At 38.5% G+C, this 22,563-nt stretch overlaps 1 protein-coding gene across 1 annotated transcript in view; it reads right to left on the bottom strand.

The window, feature by feature from the left end:
- LOC107096562 (neurexin-3a-like) overlaps positions 1-22,563 on the bottom strand; it is a 168,325-nt gene that overhangs the window by 66,269 nt on the left and 79,493 nt on the right. Inside the window, 3 exon segments of the mRNA XM_015393272.1 lie at positions 18,892-19,053; positions 20,042-20,086; positions 20,287-20,588. Coding sequence (XP_015248758.1) covers positions 18,892-19,053; positions 20,042-20,086; positions 20,287-20,588 — 509 coding nt within the window.

The raw sequence follows: 22,563 nt of genomic DNA, 5'->3' as shown, positions 1-22,563 counted from the left end.
GCCGGCCTCCAGAGACTCCACTTGGCCTACGGCCGCACAGCCGGCCTCCAGAGACTTTGCTTGGCCTCGCCCACCTTTGGTGTTTTGTTTTGTGTTTAAACTCTGTTTTTGGACCCTAGCTCCCTTCTTGTCTCTGTTCACACCTTATCCCAATCTGCTAATTAGCCTGGTCTTTGTTTGTCTCTCCCATTTCATCAGCAAAGACGACAAACCAGCCCCCTTGTTTTGAGTATTCCTTGCCTTCAGTATTTTTGTATTATTGTGGATTTATGTTTTGGATTTTTGCTTCTGTTGAACTTTTGGTTAATTTAACTTCAAGAACACTCCCTCAGCTTCAGTCTGTGTTTGTGTCCTGTCAAACCTCCAGCACCATGGTGACAGTTAAGTACGAGAGAGAAGGAGCAGAACAGAGCTGCAGTTCTGTGTTTTGGCCAGTGGAGGCGGTATTATTGGAAGACTAAGTAATGCTTTTTTAAGGTAAGTAAAGCTTAGCTCCTTTATTTGTTCTTTGTCTAAAAACAAACAGCCCCATGATGTAGCTCAACAATTAATGAGGATAAGTGTTTGATCATACAAGCTTACTTTCATAAAAAGATTTGTAATTTTTTTCACTATGTCAGACTCACCACTGGTAAGTGAAAATGGGGACTATCACGTTGGATGGCCTTACGTAAACATATCACCAGAGTTCTTGATAACTAGGAGGACCACTGAGTTTGATGATCCACCCAGAAAAAGAACATCCTCAACTATACATTTAATTATTGAGGGGGACTTTAAAGGTATACTATGCAACCGTTGTTGATTTTCCAGCGAGGCTCCCCCCAGAGGGGGGCATGTAGCAGTTCCCGCCGTAAAGCAAGACAGACTCTCGTGATGCACGAGACTTCTGAGTCTGTGGGTGCGGGCCGAGGGCTCCTGCAATTGCAAGTACGGTATTTCCCCTACAGACCACCAGGGCGGCCGAGAAAACCTTTGTTCGACCTAAAATGACTCATTTAATCATCCAAAACGTTATGGAACACATTAATTAACTGAGAAATGTTGCATAGTATGCCTTTAATGTACATGTTTACAACTCTGAAGACAGAGGTACAAAAGAACTATGTACTTAAACATTTTGGTTTACTCAACATGTAACTACTCAACAGCCAGCACACAATCGAGGACATAATGTGGACCTGGTCATCAATAAAAGACTAAATACTAATGTTATCCCATCTGACCATTTTCTGTTTACTTTGAAACCATTTTACCCACTGATCTAATTGCAAAAAAAAATGTCATAATAAAGTGTGTTATCATGAAGAATACAATTAAAAACTTTGTCCAGGTTTATCCTTCTGCTTCCACTTTACCCTGTCACTAAGTAGATCAGGTGGTTGATAATTTGCCTTTTAAAGTTGCAGACATCATTGATTCCATTGCTCCAGTTAAAGAGAAAATTGTCTCTGGGAAGATGAAATCTCCATGGAATAAATGCTCCAGCAGTTAGGAAAGAGAAGTGGGAGTGCCAAAAAGCTGAACGAAGTTGGCGAAAGAATGGACTCCAGGTTCACTATGAAATCTATAGAGACTTCACAGTTATAATTAACTAAAAGATGCAAGAGAATCTTTCTTCTCTGAGTTATCAACAGAAACATTAACAATGCTCGTGCCTTTTTTGCCACGGTCAGCAGGTAAGTTAACCATTCTATTTCCGTGGCTGATGAAAACCCAATCTAAAAAAGTTCTCCAATGACATTGCAACTGTACATCAACGCCAATTCCAGTACTTATTCCATTACCAGTAAGAATAAACTCTATAAAAATGCCCCAATTCTGCCAAATAAAATGCAATGTTTAGAAGAAACTGTTCAGCACCTCTTCCTGTTGCCTTGATGTTTTAACCACAGGTTTAACCTGTTTTAGAGTCTAATTTGATTCATATCATAAACACATCTCTTATGTTGGGCATTTTCCCCAAGGCCTTATAAACAGCCGTCATCAAACCAATGTTGAAAAGGAGAAGGTTGGACAAAGTAATGCTGCAGAACTACAGGGTCACCTAACCTTTTTCAGAAAAATTATTAAAAATGAATGCCTTCTTAACAAGCACCGTCTATTTCAATGTATTCCATGTCTTTCCATGCCAACCACAATACAGGGAAGCCTTCATTAAGGTGTTGAATAACATCCTTAGAATTTCAGACTCTGAGAGAACCACTGTTCTGGTTTTATTTTAAATTGGTGCAGCTTTTGATAGTGTTGATCACTTGATTTTTTTTTAGAACATCTGGGAAACTGGGTCGGCACTTCTAGTACCTCACTGGACTGGTTTAAATCCAGCTGAAGGACTACTATGTGTCAGCAGGGAACTTTAAATCAGATACCAGGAAAATCACATGCGGGGTTACCCAAGGCTCCATTCCAGGGCTCTTGCTTTTCAACATTTACATTCTCCTTGGCTCAGGTTATAGCAAAAAAAACATTGGCTAGATGCATAGAACAGATCAATATGTGGATGCACCATAATTGTTACGACTGAATTGAATCAAAACTGAGGTAATACTGTAATTTGTGGACCAAAGGAGGAGAGATCCATAGTTAGTACACAGTTTCAGCTGCTAAAGCAAGAAACCACTAATTATGGTTGTAATCTTGGTGTCTTGATGGACTAAGACGTGAACCTTCAGAGGCACATAAAAGCACTTAAAAGGTCAGCCTTTTACCACCTTAAGAACATTTCCAGGATTAAACGACTGATGTCCAAGCAGGATCTACAAAAAAAAAAAAATAATTCCTGCATTTATTGCAGGAATGAGTTTTCATGCATTCTTTAGTAGAATTGATTACTGAAAAAAGTAGGATTACTGCAGAAAAAAGAAGTGTCTTCTTAGGTTTGCCTAATAATTCCATGACACAGCTACAGCTGATCTAAAACGCTGCTGTCTGTGTTCTCACTAGAACTAAGAAATGGAGCACCTCAGCCCAGTTCTATAGTCCTTACAATGGCTCCTTGTAGTTAAGAGAATAGACTTTAAAATCCTTCTGTTCTAGCTCAAGCCTATTCTGTACATCCATAACTAGGACCAAACATGGAGAAGCAGCATTTACTTCCTATGCTCCATTTATCTGGAACAAACTTCCAAAATACTGTAAAAGAACTTAAAGGCTTAGTTATTTTAAGTCACAGTTAAAAACCCATTTGTTAGGAACCGTCTTTGACTGTTGAAGCTAAACTGTTAACTGAGGTATTATTAGTTTAAGGTGTTGGTCTAACCGTTATATTTACTTTACTACCTGCTTTTATAATACTTTTACCTTCATTTGCTTTTATTCTACTTTCATTTTCTCCTATTTTATTGTCTGATTCATGTAAAACACTTTGAATTGTCGTTTTACTAAACTGTGCTACAGTATACAAATAAATTTGCCTTGCCTTGACCGTACTTATTTATAATTACTGTGGCATTTGGAATTTTTGGTTATGAGGTTATAAGCAAATGTCATTGTTGGCTGATTCTAACAGGAAACCCATTTATTTCTTAACAGATGACAATATTTTTTCATTTGAATGAATAATGCATGATAAATATGCAGTGTCCCAGCCTCTCTTTTTTATTATTAACAAACAACAACAAGCAGCTGATTTGGTGATCAGCTCATGCTGCAGGACTGCGTCCATATCAGCCAAAAAGATTACAATCATATTTGCATCTTTGCAACTTTTAATGAGGTTGGGTCACCATGGTATTTCCTTGCCAGCTGGACTTTAGCACATTCTAAAAGCATTGAGAAGAGGGGTTTGTGCATTCATCCCGCTTATTACACTTCAAAAGAGTGGTCACAGACGTGTTTGGCCTAGTGGCAAGTTCAACATCGTCGACTAAAATTTTCTCATAACAGACATCCTACAGTCTCCAGACACCCTACAGAGAAATTAAATTTCAAAGACTTGAATAAAGGATCTTTTTCTATTTCATTGGATCCATACACAATCAAAATAGGAAACACAGGGAAGACTTGAACAATGAAGGAAACATTTTACCTTTCAGCTCAGTTCATTTTTTTCAAAGCACACTGTAACATCTCCTCAATACTTTAAATAAAGGCCAAAATCCTCTAATCAACTCACAACTGAATCAGGTAGGACTCTGGACCAAGACACCAAATTACAGTAAGTTTTTAGTACAGATTCAGATGAAAGCCAATGCCTTCAAGCAACAGAAATTCGCTCCTACAAATGTCTCACCAAAATATGCAATATACTAGATACTCCATGTACACTTTGAGAGCAGAAGTGTGAAAAAAAAATTGTGGATGAGATGTTCCCAAGATAAAGATAGAAAGGGTATGCAAAGCACTCATTTTGGAGAGAAAATATTATCAGAGGCTCTGAAGGAATTTAACAAATCAAAAACAGCTGGACAACAGTAATCTCTAAATCCTTAGATGGCACTGCATCTAGAACTGGAACTGGATCAAGAACAGCCATTCATCAATAGTTGAATAAGAACAAATGGACAAGGGATTACTCCAGAACCTTGTCAAGCTCAACCGCATAAGCTTGCATTTATTTCATACTTCAGATGATTGTTTTTGAACCATAATGACCAAATGAGAGATTATGAATAAACTGAAATTTATCTATAAAGTGCCAAAAGATTATTATTGATTTATTATGAAGGACAGTTAGGAGATCAGATACACTCATCTGTTTTCTCCCTCATCTGTTTCTTCTTTGTGATCCTGACAGTTCTCTTATGATGATACATCACCTCTGATGTGATTACATTATACAGCACTCTATTGAATATTTATTTGTTGGCTAAATTCCATCTCACAGTCTGCCTACCTTTAGGTCAATAATAGAGTTATTTGCAGCACATAAAATACCTACATTCAGACCTAAAACAGAAAATCCACCAATATTTACCGTTTGGAGAGAAGAAGTGCTGTGTCCCACATATTGAAATTATTACAATACAACAACTACAGTACAGTACTAAAAAAATAATGATACCTTCTTAAATTTGTACAGCTTTTCTTTGTAATTTAAAAAAGCTACAATATGAAAAGCTAGAGATTAGAAAGGAATTACAATCTGCAAGATAAAACATCTTAACACAATGATAACCTTTGAAAAGGAAAGATTTCAGTTTTCTTTTCAGTGACCTCTGCCCATCCATTGTTGTCTGGGTGGGGATGTAATGAAGGGTTTGTGAAGCAAAGGATCAACGTTGATGTCTGAAGAATGAGTAGTTCTTTGAGGTAGTATGAAACATTGCCATAGTTGGCTTTGTGTGTGAGTAAGAAAATGTTGTATTCAATACAACGGTGTCAGGTCTGACAACCCCAGGTTGCATCTCCTTGCTAAGACAAATTTGAGTGGTTCAAAGGTGAGTGTGAGGTAGGCAGGGTGAAAGCTGGTTTCTCCATTTCTGGGGCCATATATCTCACCCAAAAAAAAGTGAAAAGTGCATTCTGTGTCAACAGACAGTCTCTGTTAGAGATTCAAGTTAGATTCAAGCTACGTGGTGTCTTACACTTAAGGGGTTGGAAGATTAACCTATAGATGACTCATGAATTTGGTCTCTATTTGCAGCCTTGATAACATTTCTCTTGTTTTATACTGGACACTTTGATTCCCACAACAGAGCAGGTCCAAAATGAACTGCCATCCGGATATTTTGGAAATCACTAGGAAGAGCTGTAGTCTCACTGGAAAATGGTACATATCGGGTCTTAATAGACAACTACAAAAGCACCTTGGAGAATCGAAAGGTGATACAAGGTAACATGGCAGTATCCAGATTGATATGTGTAGAACTGAGTTCTACGCTATCAACCTGGGATGGCTGCTGTTCAGTCTGTCAGTGAAAAGTAGGGGCGTTTACTGCAATTCTTCAAGCTGATTGGCTGACGTGCCAGCTAGTACCGGCCTTCTATAATACGTCTTCAGCCAATCGTAGCAGGGAATCATCTCAAAGCAAACTTTTTCCAAATCCTGTCAGAAGAAAAGCACAGACATCTTTCCCATCTACAAATGCACAAATTGCTTCTCTTTGCTCCTTTTTATTAAATGAGAAATTGTCGCTATTTTAGCTAAAACTGAGTCAATTGCGGTATGGACAGGTGAGTCCTCCAGGGTAGCCATGTTTGTTATGCCCCGGCAAGGCCCCTCATGGCTGTCGTCATTCCTACATGTCCGCCCCAAAAAAACATTGCTCGCATGTCATTGGTTTGACCCACTGGTTGTAACGAGACAGACGTATTAGCGGGAGTCTTTCAAAATAGATTTGTTGTGAGACTAAAACAATTCAGCTTGCAGCACAAGGTTAGATAAAGAGAGAAGGGACAAGACTATCCCCCAATGCGGTCCTATATTTATAAAATGCTTTTTTAAATACTTTTGGGAAATGCTTTTTTTTTTTTTTTCTTTTCTTTTCTCTTTTTTTTTATACCTTTCATCCAAAACAACATATTTGTAACTTTTAGGTAGCTCTGATATCTCAGTTTCCTCCGAATAAAGCACTTTGCTTAATACTTTAATGTCCCTGTGCTGTATTACCAGGTACTGTAAGGATGCATACAGTATGCCTGAATGATCTAAAACAGAAACTGTTTTCCTTTAAATATCACATCATCCTGTGTCATTTCTCAGCAGTCTATTCCAACTGAACTGTTGTCAGTGGTGTAATTACCACTGAACAGAAGTAGAACATTCTTCTCCATTAAATATACCCCACATTATGTTTCTTTCTTATTCTTATAAGGGATAATTAAATATTCAGTATAATCCAACTATTTCCTTATCAGGAGAAAACAATAACAAGGAAAAATGTCTACAAATTGCTGATATCATTTAAATTTAATAAATGAACTTTATAAATTGAAAGATTTTGTACTTTTAGTCTTAGTTTTTACTTTATTATTTCTTGTGGTTGTCAGTGTTTCGAATAGGAAAACGGTTAATTTCAGAAAATGATTTGCTTGAAAGAGGAAACTACGTTTTCAAGCTTGACCATGACCTGGCTGACTGAGAGTCTACACAGACAAGAAACTAATGGTTTTAATAAATTCTAGTATACCTAAAATCACAGTCCCATACATCACATTAAATATCTTTTTGTTGTATATGATTTTGTTTTTACTCATAAATAAAATACAGCAACATTTTTATAAATTAATGCATAATCAAAAATTAAAATTCTACCACTTTCATGATCTGACCTCTGGTGTCTCTGCTCCTCTATCACGTAAAGCATTTAAAGAAAAGCACAATTGTCTGTGCCGGCTTCCAGTTATTCCTGATTCATCTGTGTCCTGAAGCTGCTTCCAAACACCTCTATTTGAACGAGTGATGGGAAACAAATGATTGAGAAACAGTCTCTTTCATCCCAGGAGCCTAAATGTTGTTGCGAACAAAGGGAGGCTGGAGTCATGGAGGGGGATGAGTGTGGAAATTGAAATCTGCTCGAGTGGAAAATTGAAGGCCTCTTTTTTTCTTCTCCTCTAATTCTCGGGACAGAGAAACACTGGGTGTCTGTCTGTGGAGGGTTCACAGACATGAACAAGACAAACAGCCTGTGCTCTGTTTGGTTTTCCTGTTTTATTTGAACATCTCAGATACCAGAGCTCTACTGGCTGTGAGGCTAGATATAGGAGCTTGGCAAAGAATATTGATAATCCAGCTGCACATTTGACAGTAAATCAGATCATTCCTCGAGTTGCCGAGGGACCGCATAGAAAATAGTCCTCCTTTTCTCCCTCTCTTTCTTTGTGCTCTTCCCTTCCCCTTTTGTTTCATTTGTTCTGTTCTCACCACTCCTGTCAATATATTGGATTTTCCAACATTTCATAAAGAACGGCCTTTTCTTCTCCAGCTGAGGAGCTTCTGTCTCTCCGCTCTAAACTGGAATAAAAGAAAGGATTATCAGTCTACTCTTTGGGAAGTGTTGGAGGATGCTGATAAGAGACACCTGCATTTAGACTGAGGAGCTGAGTCACAACAGAAGTCCTTCTGGCTGAGAAAGTGCAGCATTCTTGGGAAGCAAACAGGAATCTATAGATTAACGGAGGGAAACATGTTTCTGTTGCCTTGCAGAAGGACATCTTGGCTTTATTTAATCAGTTAATGTTCCTTGCAGAGAATTTATACAGCTCAGCTACCTGCCTTTGGTAGAGTTCCCTCAGTGTAATACCTCACTCAGGTTACCATATGTGACAGAAGGGAGATTTTATATATAAATTAATATTTCTAAACAGCTTCTGGAGGATGCTTCTTCTCAAAAAAGAATAAATAAATAAATTGAATCCTGAAAATGGCAGCATTTAAATTTGTAGACCTGCAGGTAATTAATGTTGATTTAGATTGGAAGTTTGCATTTTTGTTTTAATGTGTTGAAACAACGGTGCTTTTAAAATCACATAATGCTTTAAGAAGGATGAAATTATTATTAATATATTTTAAAAAACTGATTGGATTGTATTTATTTTACAGAACCCCTCGGGCTGCTGGGGGGGGTGTTGCGCCGACTGCGGTCTGCTCTTCTTGCGGTTTTGCGCCGGGCGGCTTTTCTGCTTTTGGGTTGAATCTGTGCGCGGTGTGTTGCGTTGCGCGCTGTTGGCATCGGTCTTGGTGGGGTGGGGCTGCGCTTTTGGCCAGGGGGGCGTTTTGGGGGGGTCCCGCTGCGCTCGGTTCGTGGCGGATGCGCATGGACCCCGGCCGCGGGCGGTCGCGGTGGGTGTTGCGGCCGGTCGCCGGGGCTTGGTGCCGGGGGGCGGGGCGTGTTTCGGTGCTCTGTGGGGCTGGGGCGTTTAGGTCGGTGCCGTGGGGGGGCCGGTGTTCGGTGCCCGGCCCTACTTCAGGGTGGCCGGCTGCCGGCGGGGCCCGCGGACTCGTCCCCGCGGCTCCCCGGGGCGCCGGCATGGCGGTGGCTGGGGGGCTTCTTCGTGGCTGTCTCTCCTCCTCCCTTGGTGGGGGTCTGATTTCCGGGGCTGGCCCCTCCTTGGTGCCTTCGCTTCTGGGGTCCCTTTGGGCGCCTTGGGCTTTGGGTCTCCCGGCGCTGGACTCAGTGCTCTGGGGGGTGTGCCTCTCCGGCTCTCCACAACCACTATTGAGCATTTTTTCTATGGTTAAAACTTTACATGCACAAGTTCACCCTCACAAACAACTACAGGTGCTAGGCTTCAGGTACTTAGAGATTCACTTCCAAACAGAAACCCCACATTCGTGTCTTCAGGTGGCACAGGGTACATGTCAGACTTAATAGTATTACTTTAGCGATAGTTTCGAGGTGTTGTTTTATTGTATATCTCGTACCATGTCTTTTGGTTGTGCTGTTCTTTTTTCATCTCGTTGCAGGTGATGAGGCAGACTGAAAATGTTTTGTCATTGTCTCCTTTCTATCTCCTCTTTCTTTCATCTTTTGTCCTCTTTTTTCTTTTTCTTTTTTCTTCTTCTGTTTTTCTGCTCTACTTACATTGCAGTGTCCATATAAACTGTAAAACTCCCTGCATAATTATAATAAAGCAATTTATATGCATGAAACAAGTGGAGCAGTATGGCAATTGCCATACCGCTACACTTGTGAAAGTAAAATCTGTTGGGCTCCTTTTGGCATCAAGACAATTATTCTTATTGCCACCTTGCCAGACAGGATAAATAAAAAAAAATAAAATAAAATAAATAGATTTTACAGAAAAAAATATACTTTTAGACATTCAGACTACTGAGATCCTTATACTGAAATGAAAGTCAGTAAGATAGGCAAATATTTCATTTAAAAATACTTTTCACTTTTCTCTCTTGTTTAGTTTCACTCAACTCTACAGTTACTAAATTACAGAATGAAAAGTGTGAGGATATAGATGTATTAAACTAAATATATCATATGCTTGTAAATCATATAAATTCAATGACTAGAACAATAAGAACAACGACTGCATGTCACATTTCCGCCTGGTAACTTTATGTCGCACGCCTTGATCTGTTAATCTATTTTACTATTAAGGGTGTTTTTCTGCCTTTGGATTGTTGTCCTGATAAATACAGATATTGGAATGGCTGACTAAGATTTTCTTTTCAGAAAGAGAAGATTTACTATTTCTATCAATAAAGTCATTGAGATCCTGAAGCAGCAAAGCTGCAGCAGACAATCATTTGATCACAAATACGTTTAACTGTCAGTATAAGATTTTTTCTACCATGTTGTTCTTTTGTTATTAATAATGTTTATAGACATAAAACTTTCAAAAAAAATCCACTTTTCTCTCTTCACTTTTAATATTTCCCCACATCTTAATGATAATCAATCTATTTGAGAGATTTTCAGTTTTGTCTCTCCTGAATGGATTTATTATTATTTTTTTTATTATCTTGGATCAGTTAATGTCAGTGTTATATCAATAATACTGACCTTGAAATTATTATTTTTTGAGTTCCTGAATGATGTTGCTGAATTCGTACAGTAATTCGGGTAGGCCAAATATTTAACAAAAGGGTTCTTGACTGTAAGTTGCTTTCCCTCTATGATTCTCAGATCCACAAGCTTAGAAATGGGCTGCGTCTTTTGGGCATGTCAATTTGTCAAAATCTGAAAAAGGGGGTTATGCTTTTACACTAGGTTTATAGCAGACATAATTTACCAAAATATGTTCCTCAGTATTTTCATACAATACCAAGGTAGTTAGCGTAGCTTATTTTTTTGCTTTCTCATTCCTTCATGATATTTATGTCTGGAAATGTAATACTTCAGGTAGCATATTAAAAAAGAAAAAAAAAAATCTAAGGAAATTTGCTTTATTAGCATACAGTAAGGTGATGCTGGTTCCATGTGGAAAAAAATATTTGGTTTGGTCAATCATCTTAGCATTAATAAGGAGCAATCTTTTTATTTTATTTGCAAATTGCAACAACAAGTAAGAAACTAGAGATTTCCGGTTTATTTCATTTTTGATATAATGCAGATATTGAAAAACTGACCAATACTAATATTGACTGGTTACGAAAACTGTAAGCTCAACTAATATTTAGTTTTATTGCTTATTTTGTGGTGTGGAACGTCTAAAAAAAAGGCTCTATCAGTGACATTACTAAAACAAAACAACAGTGTAAAACAATAGCTATTGACCAATGTATTTTTAACCATTACTTACATTAACATTAAAGAAAAGCAGTGTGTTTCTATCACCAAGCCAATGTTGGTGATTTTAGTTGCACGGTGATATATTTGGCTCATATTGGACTGATGTATGATACAAATATTTGATTGGGATGTCCCATCAACATGCATACATGCAGCTGAAGTTACTGTATATACTGTATTTCTACACTAAAAGTTAAAACATGTCACTAATGTTTTAAAATAGAGCCTTATGGAGAGGAGGAGGGACAAACAGAGGGTGTAGTTGACAATTTGACAAGTCACTTTCAGCTTTCTGCCACCTCCAAACAATACGCGCAGAAAGAGCCTTTCAACATGCAGAGTGAGCTTTATCAGCACTTTGCAGATCCGGCTGCAGGTTAACATGAGAATGAAGCTCGAGGAATACCCGCTCTGAGCGATAAAAACATGCATGTGTGCACAAACACGCATGGAAATCCGAGGGTGTGAAAGCAGCAGAGGTGAGGAAAAATGTTCAACAATGGTCAGATGAAAGAAATCCATCACTGCATTATCTCTCTGACCAGGCGTCCAGGACACACATCATTACACACGCACACTCCCTTATCAGTGTGTGAGAACGAGCACTGTTACACAATATGACTGAGGCTTGAAATTACCTCTCTGGATTGCAGACCAGCACAGATTCCAGTGTTATCTTCCCCTAAGAAATGCTACAAGATGAACACACACTCTCTACCTGTGGTCCTACAGATCAGACTAAGGTAAGAAACAAAAACTAAAATTCCCTTCTAAGATCATGTATATAATCACTTCCCTGTTATATCACTTTTGTGAAACAGGCATTTTATTTTTTCTCAATTTGTTTCAGCCCATATATCTTTGTTGCGGCAGAAATATCCACATATTAACGTAATCCTCATGCAGGCACACCTGCAACCAACACCTTGCTGCTTGTGAAGCTGTAGTAGTATCAGTGATCACATGGTTCAGACACGAGGCTTTGAGGGGTGTTTTGCAACCTCACATCCCAGACAGTGTGGCTCTTGTCCACAGGGGGGCAGGATTTGCTTTGCAGAGGATCCCGACATGAGCCCATGACCCACTCAGTTGGTGCAGTAGTATTACTGCACCCTTATGAGCTGATTTATTTAAACTGATAGAGACAAGCTCTAGGTGCACAGGCAGGTCTGTGCTCTATTCAGGTGGAATCAGATGTTATACACTGATCACAGACTTTAAGGTAATTTTAAGAAATGGGTTTTTGCCTTATTATGGATCTGGACAGTTTATATTGTCCTGTGTTATTCTGAAACTTCTGAGTGCCTGACTGAGCCCCTTGAGACAGATGTAAATGTTCTTCCTTTCCATATGATATGTATAGTAGAGTTTTTGCTCACATTTACACTTTAACATTTATGCATTGACAGACACTGTATTTTGTTGCCTCTGTTACTTTAGGATGTTTTTTCTTTAAAAATTAATAATTTAGTTTGCTTTTCATAATAAAAAAAAAAAACCCTGAAAAGGTAACCTCAGGTTATGGGCATAGATAGAGCAGCAACCTTAAGGTGAAGTGGTGCTGTTCAGATGGTGTTGGATTCTAATGGTGATGTATAAACTCTCAACTAAAAAGGAATAATTGGTGTTGCCTATTATTTTAATTTTGTAACAAAAAAATTGATTCCCTTAAATTTTAGACTTAACAAAGATTTTCTATTCAAATAATGTTTCTAAACTGATTAAAATGTTTTATTGTTTCCTTGATGAATCAATGGTAATAATAATGACATTGTCTTGCTCAAGGACCCAGAATAACATTAAAGGGTTTGATACAACAATCTTGTAGCCTCTCCATGACTTAAATTTCCTGTTCTTTAACCATCAGCCCGCTGCTTCACATTTTTTTTCTCCAGTTAATCAAAGGTTGATTGAAAACAAAACCAAAATGTTTTAACATGACTGTAATGTGCGATCAAAAAAAAAAGAAACTGGTTTAAATCAAACAATTCAGTTTTAAAATATGATCACATTTCTTCATGATAAACTGTATATTTACTTGCAGAATACAGGTAAGGCCCATCCATTATTCATAATCAAACTGAGTTCATGACACTTTTAAATCAGTTAATCTATCCATTTTTTTTTTCTTTTTTCAAATTAGTAAGGGGGATAAGGTTCATTAACTTCAGGTGGGCTAGGTGTAATTCCCTGGAGTAAAAAATAAAATTTCAGTCCTCTCTGCACAGAAACGATGAATAAATGATGGTGAAATAATAATAAATCAATGTGAAGGCGGAAGAGTCATCAGACAACAGCCAACGTTTGTCTCTTTTCTGCTTGTACTCCCTATCCGGCCCAAGAACTCCTCCTTTGTGTTCCTTTGTTGGCGACAGTATACTCTCCACAGCCAGAGGCCTCCATACGAGTGGCTGATGGAGGTGTAATGACAACCACAATTACAGCAATTATGTGTTATTGTAGGCCATTATGTATTTTGTAGGCTCGGAGATGTAGGCTTTTTTTGTAATTGCTGGTTATGAAAGGCATAATAATCACGGGCCGGCCAGTCGAAGGAGCTACCAAGGGCAACCAGCACCTGGTGCCATGGTAACAAAACATTTATCTGTAATGCTGCACAGCGGATGGCGAGGACAAGAGCACCGGTAGCAGGGAAATTAGCCCTAATGGCGAGGAGAGGAGAGCGAGGAGGTGCCAGCCTGCAGACTGAGGGGACTGGTGGGTGCTGTAGATGTATAGGTGGCTGGGTGGAGTTCTCACTGGGCGGTCGAGGCATAGTTTAATACACCTGGATTGCTCTTTTTTTTTAGTAAATGTAAACAAACAGAAACTATTATGGGTGATATATAATAAATAAAAACATCTGTGAGCTGAGTCTGTATCAAACTTTAAAGTCAAGATGTGTTTTTTTACTATTTATTTAAGGGGGGAAAAAAATCATGTTTCTGTCATCGGTGTTAAGTTTTTAATGCACGATCTTAATCTTTATCCAAGACTCCTTTCTTCTTACAATACTGGAGCTAAACTTGTAAAAAATAAAGAGTTTAAAATATTCTTATTTATTGATTTATTCTAAATGATTAAAACTGTTTTTTCTTTGTGGTCTCATTCTCCGACATAAAGCAGACTGAATAACTTGATATTTAAAGTAACAGTTACTGAACACCAGATCAATAATATCTTTGAATTGGTGCATGATGAACCCCATTAGGGCTTAGACCTTATCTACATTCCAATTGGGATTTGGAAATCTGGGTTTTGACTTAAAGAACAAGATTCCAGATACAAGCCTTTGAAATTAGTGTCCTTCTCACGGTTTTAGGGCACTACCTTGAAAAAAAACGGGTGAGTTCTGTCATCCGGGAGAGGCTCGGAGTAGAGGAGTCAGCTCAGGTGACTCGGACATCCGTTTCAGAAACCACCTGTATGCCTCCTTTGGGAGGAATTCCAGGCCCACCTAAATGCCTCAGTTTTTCACCAATACAACTGGAGGTGTTGTCTAGAGAAAAGGAAGTTTGGGTGTCTGCTTAAAGTCCTGCCTCCACCACACGGTCCAAGAACAGCAAAAGACCATTACTAGGATATTGAAATGAATACATTTAAACTAAAATAAATTAAAGCCACAATATAATCACACAATTCTCAATTATAAATAATATACCAAAAAAAAAAGCTTTTTTTTGGTTTGCTATCAAAGATGTATTTTTTATGAAAACTCTCCTTATATGTAACTAATATATCAAGAATCAAAGAATAACGTGATTCGATTCAAAATTGCAATGGGTCCACTCTCATTTACTAAGGCCGTGACAAGCTAATCCACATATGAATTATTAGCAGCCTAATAAGATAAAATTAAAAAAGTTTGCATATTGACAGTTTAGAAACCACACAGAGAATATTTTTTTGCAAATGTCTTAGAAACGCACTGACCTCTATTTTTAGGGATGCTGTTGGTCTGGTGAGTTTTTGATTTCCAGAAGTGGACCCAGTTAACCAGACAGGGACTAGAGCAACGCTCTAAGGCTAAGTTAACCAGCCTTTTTTAAGGCTGAGAGCTACTTCATGGGTACAGTCATAGGAAGAGCTACCAATCATGCCCACCGAAAGGGGGGGACAAAGGAGTCAAATGTCCCGGGACAGAGGGGGGCCCAAAATTGACACTCCTACCATCAAAAATACAAGCAGAAGTAATTTTTCAGAAAACGTTTGTGATAAAAATATTTTATATATATATATATATATATATATATATATATATATATATATATATATATAGGTGCAGTTTTAGAGGGGGATCCAAAATACTCACTTCCATGGCCACAGGTGTAAGAATAATCGAGGACCTATGCATGCAGACTTTTTACAAACATTTGTGAAAGAATGGGGCGCTCTCAGGAGCTCAATGAATTCCAGTTTGGAACTGTGATAGGATAGCATCTGTGCAAAAAATCCAGAGGTAAAATGTCCTTGTTTGTAAAAATATTCAATAATCAACCTTTCAGCTGTACCATAAGAAAATTGAGGTATTGGAACAGCATCAACACAGCAACAAAGTGGTAGGCCATGTAAACTGACAGAGCAGAGTGAGCGGATGCTGAAGTGCAAAGCTGTTGCCAATTTTCTGCAGAGTAAATCACTACACAGCTCCAAACTTCATGCGGTCTTCACATTAGCTCAAGAGAGCTGCAGAGAGAGTTCATGGAATGATTTCAAAGGTTGAGCAGGTTCCTCCGATTCATACATCACCAAGTGTAATGCATAGCCTTGGATGCTGTTGTGAAAAAGGACGCCACCACAGAGCACTGGAGACATGTTTTCTGCAGTGACCAATCGCGCTTCTTCATCTCGAAATCTGATGGAAGACTCTGGGTTTGGTTGTTGCCAGGAGAACGGTACTTAATGCATTGTGCCAAGTGTAAAGTTTGGTGAAGGAGGGGTTATGGTTTGGGGTTGTTTTTCAGTAGCTGGGCCTGGCCCCGTTCAAATGAAAGGAACTTTGAATACTTCAGCAAACTAAGATATTTTGATCAATGTTATGCTTGGAACAGTTTGGAGCTGGCCTCTTCCTCTTCCATTTTTACTGTGCATCAGTACACAAATAATGGTCTATAAAATATGGTTGGTAGTCTGGTGTGGATAAACTTCACTGGCCTGCACAGAGAAAAATTAGAGGGGAAAATAAATGGACTTCTGGAAGAAAAGTAAAAAAAATCCCATAAACACACTCCTAAAACTTGTGGACAGCCAACTTAGAAGAGATGAAACTGTTCTAGCTGCAAAGGATGGACCAATATCACATTAAACCCTGGTGGATTAGGTAAAGGATGTCACTTAAACTCAGGCAAATGAGCTTTTGCCAATACGTAACAGGTTCTCATGCATAATTATGTTGCACCAGTACTTTTAACACACTGGGGTTTTTAATGTCTATGATTTTGAGGTGGAGTGACATTAAACATTTCAGTGTAGTCTAGATTCAATTCCCCACATCACTATCTGCATCCCCAGTTTTCCATCTCTCCAAAATAAGCATACACATGGGTCATAATTTGCAAAGGGGATGGAAACATTTATCTTTAAGATAATTTTTAAACTCAAGATAACAACCATATCATGGAAAGTGAAGTATGCATGTTTCAGGCCCTGTTCTGTGCATATACAAACTTCATAGCACCAATTGCCAATGCTAGGGCTGGATAGATATAAACTCATCAAGAATGGTTTTAAAATAATATATATTTTTAGGAAGTAATATCCAATAATGATGATGACGGAACATAATCTATGCATTGAATAAAATCTTGTTGTACTGAAGCTAACAAGTAAATTCTAGGTTTTAAAAGTTTGTGGCCGGACCCAAAGTAAGCAATAGGTCTGTGATAGTGGGACAGAAATAAGTCCAAGGAGAGGAACTGGTTTTGTTCCAAAGGCATTGAGACAAACGGTGTGCATCTAAAACATACCAAGATGTAAACAAGGAACCTAAAATAGCAGCTCATTTTCCGGGAGATTACTCTGCAGCATTGTGTATCCTTTTACTCTGCTTCATTGTATGTTAATGATTTTTGCTTGTGTGCACAGAAAAACAAGGAAAATGTCTCCAGTTCTTCGTGTGACTCTATCTTTCATATTTGAACCGTGGTTCAAGAATTTGTGCATACATGAATGTGCACGTCTGTAATTATCTTGTGTGTGCGTCCATGCACAAGCTTGACAGGAATGGAAGTGGGCGGAACAGAGAACTGACACAGGCCCAGCGTGCCACAGAGCAGGAAGTAGGCCAGAGGGGGATTAAATGGCTGCTGCGCCACTTCCTCCATCACCCTAGAGCCATATGATGCTGTACAATCAGTGTGTTGGTGTGTGTGTATGGGTGAGAGGGAGATGGAGAAAGCCGAGCCCCTGCAGTCACAGTGCACTCCACTGCCTCTACTTAAGTGCAAAGATATGACATCATGAGCTTCAGAGAGAAATATATTTGTATGTATGTGGGTGTGAATATCTCTCTCAAAGCCAAGTTTCATGTCTCGGGATGCAATAACCCTAAAAGCAACTTTTACTGTAAAGTCTGTAGCTCAGCCGAGCTAAGACTTGCATTCAATAGTATGTAACAAATGATAACTGGAAAAATCTATAATTTTAACACCATTGTTGCAATGTGTCTAAATATATTATCAAGAATATGTCAATTGCACATCTGAATGCATTCAAAATGGGTTTAAAACAAAGGCTGTGACCCCTGACTCACTTTGTGCGATTAAGACTTCAGAATGCCCTTACACATACCATGTGAAATTAGAAACACTTACCTTCAAATGGGCTCAAAATGATTAACACATATATATGTGTGTTTTGCTTTGCAAGTGTGACAACTTTGCCTGTGATATAAATATTTCTGTCAAGATCTTAAGTAAATTCCCAGGAACTCTCAAGCTGTTTACATTTAGTCTGCTTCAGCATCAATATGGATTGAGGGACAAACCACGAGGAAAAATAAAATCACCTGCTCCAACATAGCACCTTCAAGCTGTGCCAAAATCTTCTCCATCAAAAAGAAATGTATTTAAAGGAGTCAAACTACGATTTTACACCCACAATCTTAGCTGTCACTTATGATGATAGTAGCATTTAATTAGGGAACCTGTGTGTAATAGTGTTCATGAAATAATGGAGGGCAGATAGAGGGCAGCTACCTCCAGAATTTTCGACTGTACCACCAATCAACAGCAATTGTAAACTGTTTAAACATAATGGCATTTTCCTACAAGACAATTATCCACCACTTATCTAGACTGGGTTTCAAATAGAAATGGACCAACCTATGGAAAACGTATGGAACATGCTTCAAAGTTGTGTTTGTGTTGAGAAGTAGCTTGTCTAAACTCTACTAATTCCATAAAGAATAGTAGACACAGATTCTGCCAAAATGATGCTTTAAGTGTGTCGATGTTTACAAATTGCTTCTTGTTGAAGCTCAACTCACTAAGGAACGACTTACTGGTTGTTAACATATTGACCAATCCAGAGAGAACAAAGCACTATAGTAATCAATTTGATGCTTTGTATTCATCTGCATCGTAACCAATGCCACAGTTTTTAAGAATAACTCAGAAAAAGTAATGTTTCAGGCTGAAGTGAATTTCCACACAAATGGCAGTGCAGTCAGGTTTGGTCTACAAGGTTACACATTTTTTTTTGTTTCCCTGATTGAAATTCAGCAGCATCACATTTTATCTAAGTGAGCATGCTACATTACCTCCTTGAGACAGCCCATGAAGTTGTTGCTAACAGGAGATCCCGGCAGGTCGGCGGTGCTGGGGCTCCCACCCACATAGAAGAAGTCGTCTGAGCCCAGCATGGTGTAGTCTTCCTGGGTGTAGCCCGTGGTTGTCAGAATCCCATCCACAGATATCGTCACCTGATGATCACAAAGCAGCAAAAAAAAAAAAATTCCGTTAAAGTTTTCTTTAAGTTCATAAAATCAACTTTTCAATTGGAAATGTATCTAAATAAAACATTTCCAAATTCATAGGAAAGCTCATTAACAAGTGAACTGAAGGACACAAGTCGACTGAAAGATATAAAGAGTTTGTGCTCCATCCAAACCAAGCATGGCATGCAGAATAAAAGATAGAAAATCCCACAGTAGATCAGAGAGGAAAACAAATGAAAGCTGGACTTCCAGACATAAATAATCTACATAATTATGAAGTTTCATTAAAACTAAATAGACATTTAAACATTTTTTGCAGAAAAAGAAATTAAGTTATACTTTTTTCAACCAGTGACTAGTTTTAAGTATTTTATTTTTGAAAACATAACTTTAAAAATAATAATTTATATTTAAACACATGATGAATAGTCTTACAATAAGGATGGAAGACATTAAGATATTGAATACTTTCCTTGGTTATACATCAGTAGCCATGAAACTAAACATTTCAGTAGATTTCCTGTTTCATGTACTTCTGACAATGCATTTTTAACAAAGAAAATCATTTTTTTCTTTATCTTTTTTCTGAGGGGATACAATATCAACCACCAACTATACAAATGTAGCTATGTAATAAAATGATTGTTGTTGTCTTGTGAAATCATTTTATCAGGAAGTTGTAAATATTTGCTAAGTTTACACTAAATAAGAGCAAAAATTTATAGCAATCACTGATCTGAAGAGATCAAGCTAGACATCACATTTAGATTTTGTATATTCAAGTACAGACATTTAGATATTAGATATAAAATGGCATAATAATGATTGGAAAAGAAAGGGATGATAACATCAGCACCTGTTCATTTTATTTTGCTGGTGCTGTTTTCAGCAAAGACTATCCAGAAATCAAACAGGAAGAAAAGAAGAAGTAGATGGCAAACTAAGGAAAGAGAATGAGATAAATGATATCTACCATGCAATGGAGTTTGTTTACCAAGTCGGGTCCATTGCCTGTGGGCTTGGCAGAAAGGCGTAAGATAGGGGTTAATGAAATAATAATAAAAAATAAATAATGTGCATCTGGACAATGAAATCTGTGCAGTGATGAGTGAATACCAAAGCAAGAAATAAACTGAAATGCAATGATGGATCTAACCAGAACAAAACAGGGTTCTAAAAACCTGCTGTTGGTCAACCTACTCCACCCATGGAACTTACCTGTCGCAGGTTCCGGGTCACTTTCACATCGTGCCACGTGTTGTCGTTGAATTTCCCACTGACCGGCTCCACGATGGCCTCAAATGCTCCTGAGCCCAGATTGATGACAAGGGAGACTGCACCATCCTTCAGAGCCAGGTTGACATAGTCGGCTGACTTTCCCGTATGCAGGATAAGGCCGTTACGTTGCCACGTCTTAAAGGACAGTGTGATCTCATCGCTGCTGCTCTGGATGGGGTTTTGGGAGAGGTCGTAACAGAAGTACTCTGATCCACGGAAGGTGGCGACGTTTTCTTCCCTTGCTGTGTTTGGAAGATATAGAATTGGGATCAGTAGGACTTTAAATGTATTTCAAATTTCTGCACAAACAAACTCTTTATTTGAGATTCTATGACACTTAGGGCCTTTAATAAAAGCAATTAAAAAGGAAACATGCAGAAAGTAGGAAGGAAGCCACACAACATAGGTCCAAACATCAAGAACAGGCCTCAAAGAGGTATTATGCCCCTTGAACTTTTTAACATTTTGTGAAAATACAAATGTAAACTCCAGCAACAGTGAGGTATTTCAGTAGCACTACTGCAGAGAGGAGGGACCAACACCAAGCTAACAAGGTTGTGCCATGCACTAGGACAGACCTCCCACATCTGAACCTACACTATCCAGGCAAGATGAAGGAGAAGGCAAAGAGCAACACTGAACAGAGTACCCTGTGTTTGAACTGCTGCCTTCTGATGAATCAGAAAACAATGAACATTGAGACTCAAAAACTACTTTTAATTCTACATTTGTGATTTTAATGACTGTAACATTCAACACAGTGAACATTTGACTGCAAACATGACACAGACAAAGGCAGACTTCTAAAGTAAATTTGTATAAAGTAACTATCAATGCTAATGTACAGTGACCAAAATCCTTCATCCATTCATTCAGAATGAATTCAAGTAATGCACATCCATCCATCCATCCATCCATCCATCCATCCATCCATCCATCCATCCATCCATCCATCCATCCATCCATCCATCCATCCATCGAAAGGGAGGAAAATAAGTATTTGAACACCTCGCTATTTTTCAAGTTCTCCCACTTATAAATCAAGGAGGGGTCTGAAATTGTCATTGTACTTTAGGTGCATGTCCACTGTGAGAGACATAATCTAAAAAAAAATAAAACATTTCCTGAAATCGCAATGTATGATTTCTTTAACTATTTATTTGTATGATACAGCTGCAAAAAAGTATTTGAACAGCTGAGAAAATCAATGTTAATATTTGGTACAGTAGCCTTTGTTTTCAATTACAGAGGTCAAACGTTTCCTGTAGTTTTTCACCAGCTTTGCACACACTATAGGAGGGATTTTGGCCCACTCCTCCAAAAAGATCTTCTCTATATCGGTGAGGTTCCTGGGCTGTCACTGAGAAACACAGAGTTTGAGCTCCCTCCAAAGATTCTCTATTGGGTTTAGGTCAGGAGACTTTCTAGGCCATGCTAGAACCTTGATATGCTTCTCCCAGAGGCACTCCTTGGTTATCCTGGCTGTGTACTTGGGGTCATTGTCATGTTGGAAGACCCAGTCTCGACCCATCTTCAATGCTCTAACTAAGGGAAGGAAGTTGTTCCCCAAAATTTCGCAATACATGGCCCTGGTCATCCTCTCTTAATTACAGTGTAGTCCCCATGTCCCATGTGCAGAAAAAAAAACCCCAAAAGCATGATCCTACCACCCCCATGTTTCACAGTAGGGAGGGTGTTCTCAGGATGGTACTCAACATTTTTCTTCCTCCAAACAGGGTTAGTGGAATTATGACCAAAAATTTCTATTTTGGTCATATCTGACTTTCTCCCATGACTCCTCTGGATCATCCAAATGGTCATTGGCAAACTTAAGACGGGCCTTGAAATGTGCTGGTTTAAGCATGGGAACGTTCCTTGCCATGCATGATTTCAAACCATGACGTCTTGGTGTATTACCAACAGTAACCTTGGAAACGCTGGTCCCAGCTCATTTCAGGTCATAGACGAGCTCCTCCAGTGTAGTTCTGGGCTGATTTCTCACCTTTCTTAGGATTATTGAGACCCCAACAGGTGAGATCTTACATGGGGCCCCAGTCTGAGGGAGATTGACAGTCATGGTTAGCTTCTTCCATTATCTAATGATAACTCTAACAGTGGACATTTTTTTCACCAAGCTGCTTGATGAAAAAAGGTCACAAATCAAGACATAATTTTTTTCAAAATAAATGTCATGATTTTAATTTATAATTTTTATTA

The sequence above is a fragment of the Cyprinodon variegatus genome, unplaced genomic scaffold, assembly GCF_000732505.1.
Source record: "Cyprinodon variegatus isolate N-32 unplaced genomic scaffold, C_variegatus-1.0 Scaffold633, whole genome shotgun sequence".
NCBI classification, from domain to species: domain Eukaryota; kingdom Metazoa; phylum Chordata; class Actinopteri; order Cyprinodontiformes; family Cyprinodontidae; genus Cyprinodon; species Cyprinodon variegatus.
Note: the sequence above shows the minus strand (reverse complement) of the source record. Positions and strands in the feature narration are given on the sequence as shown.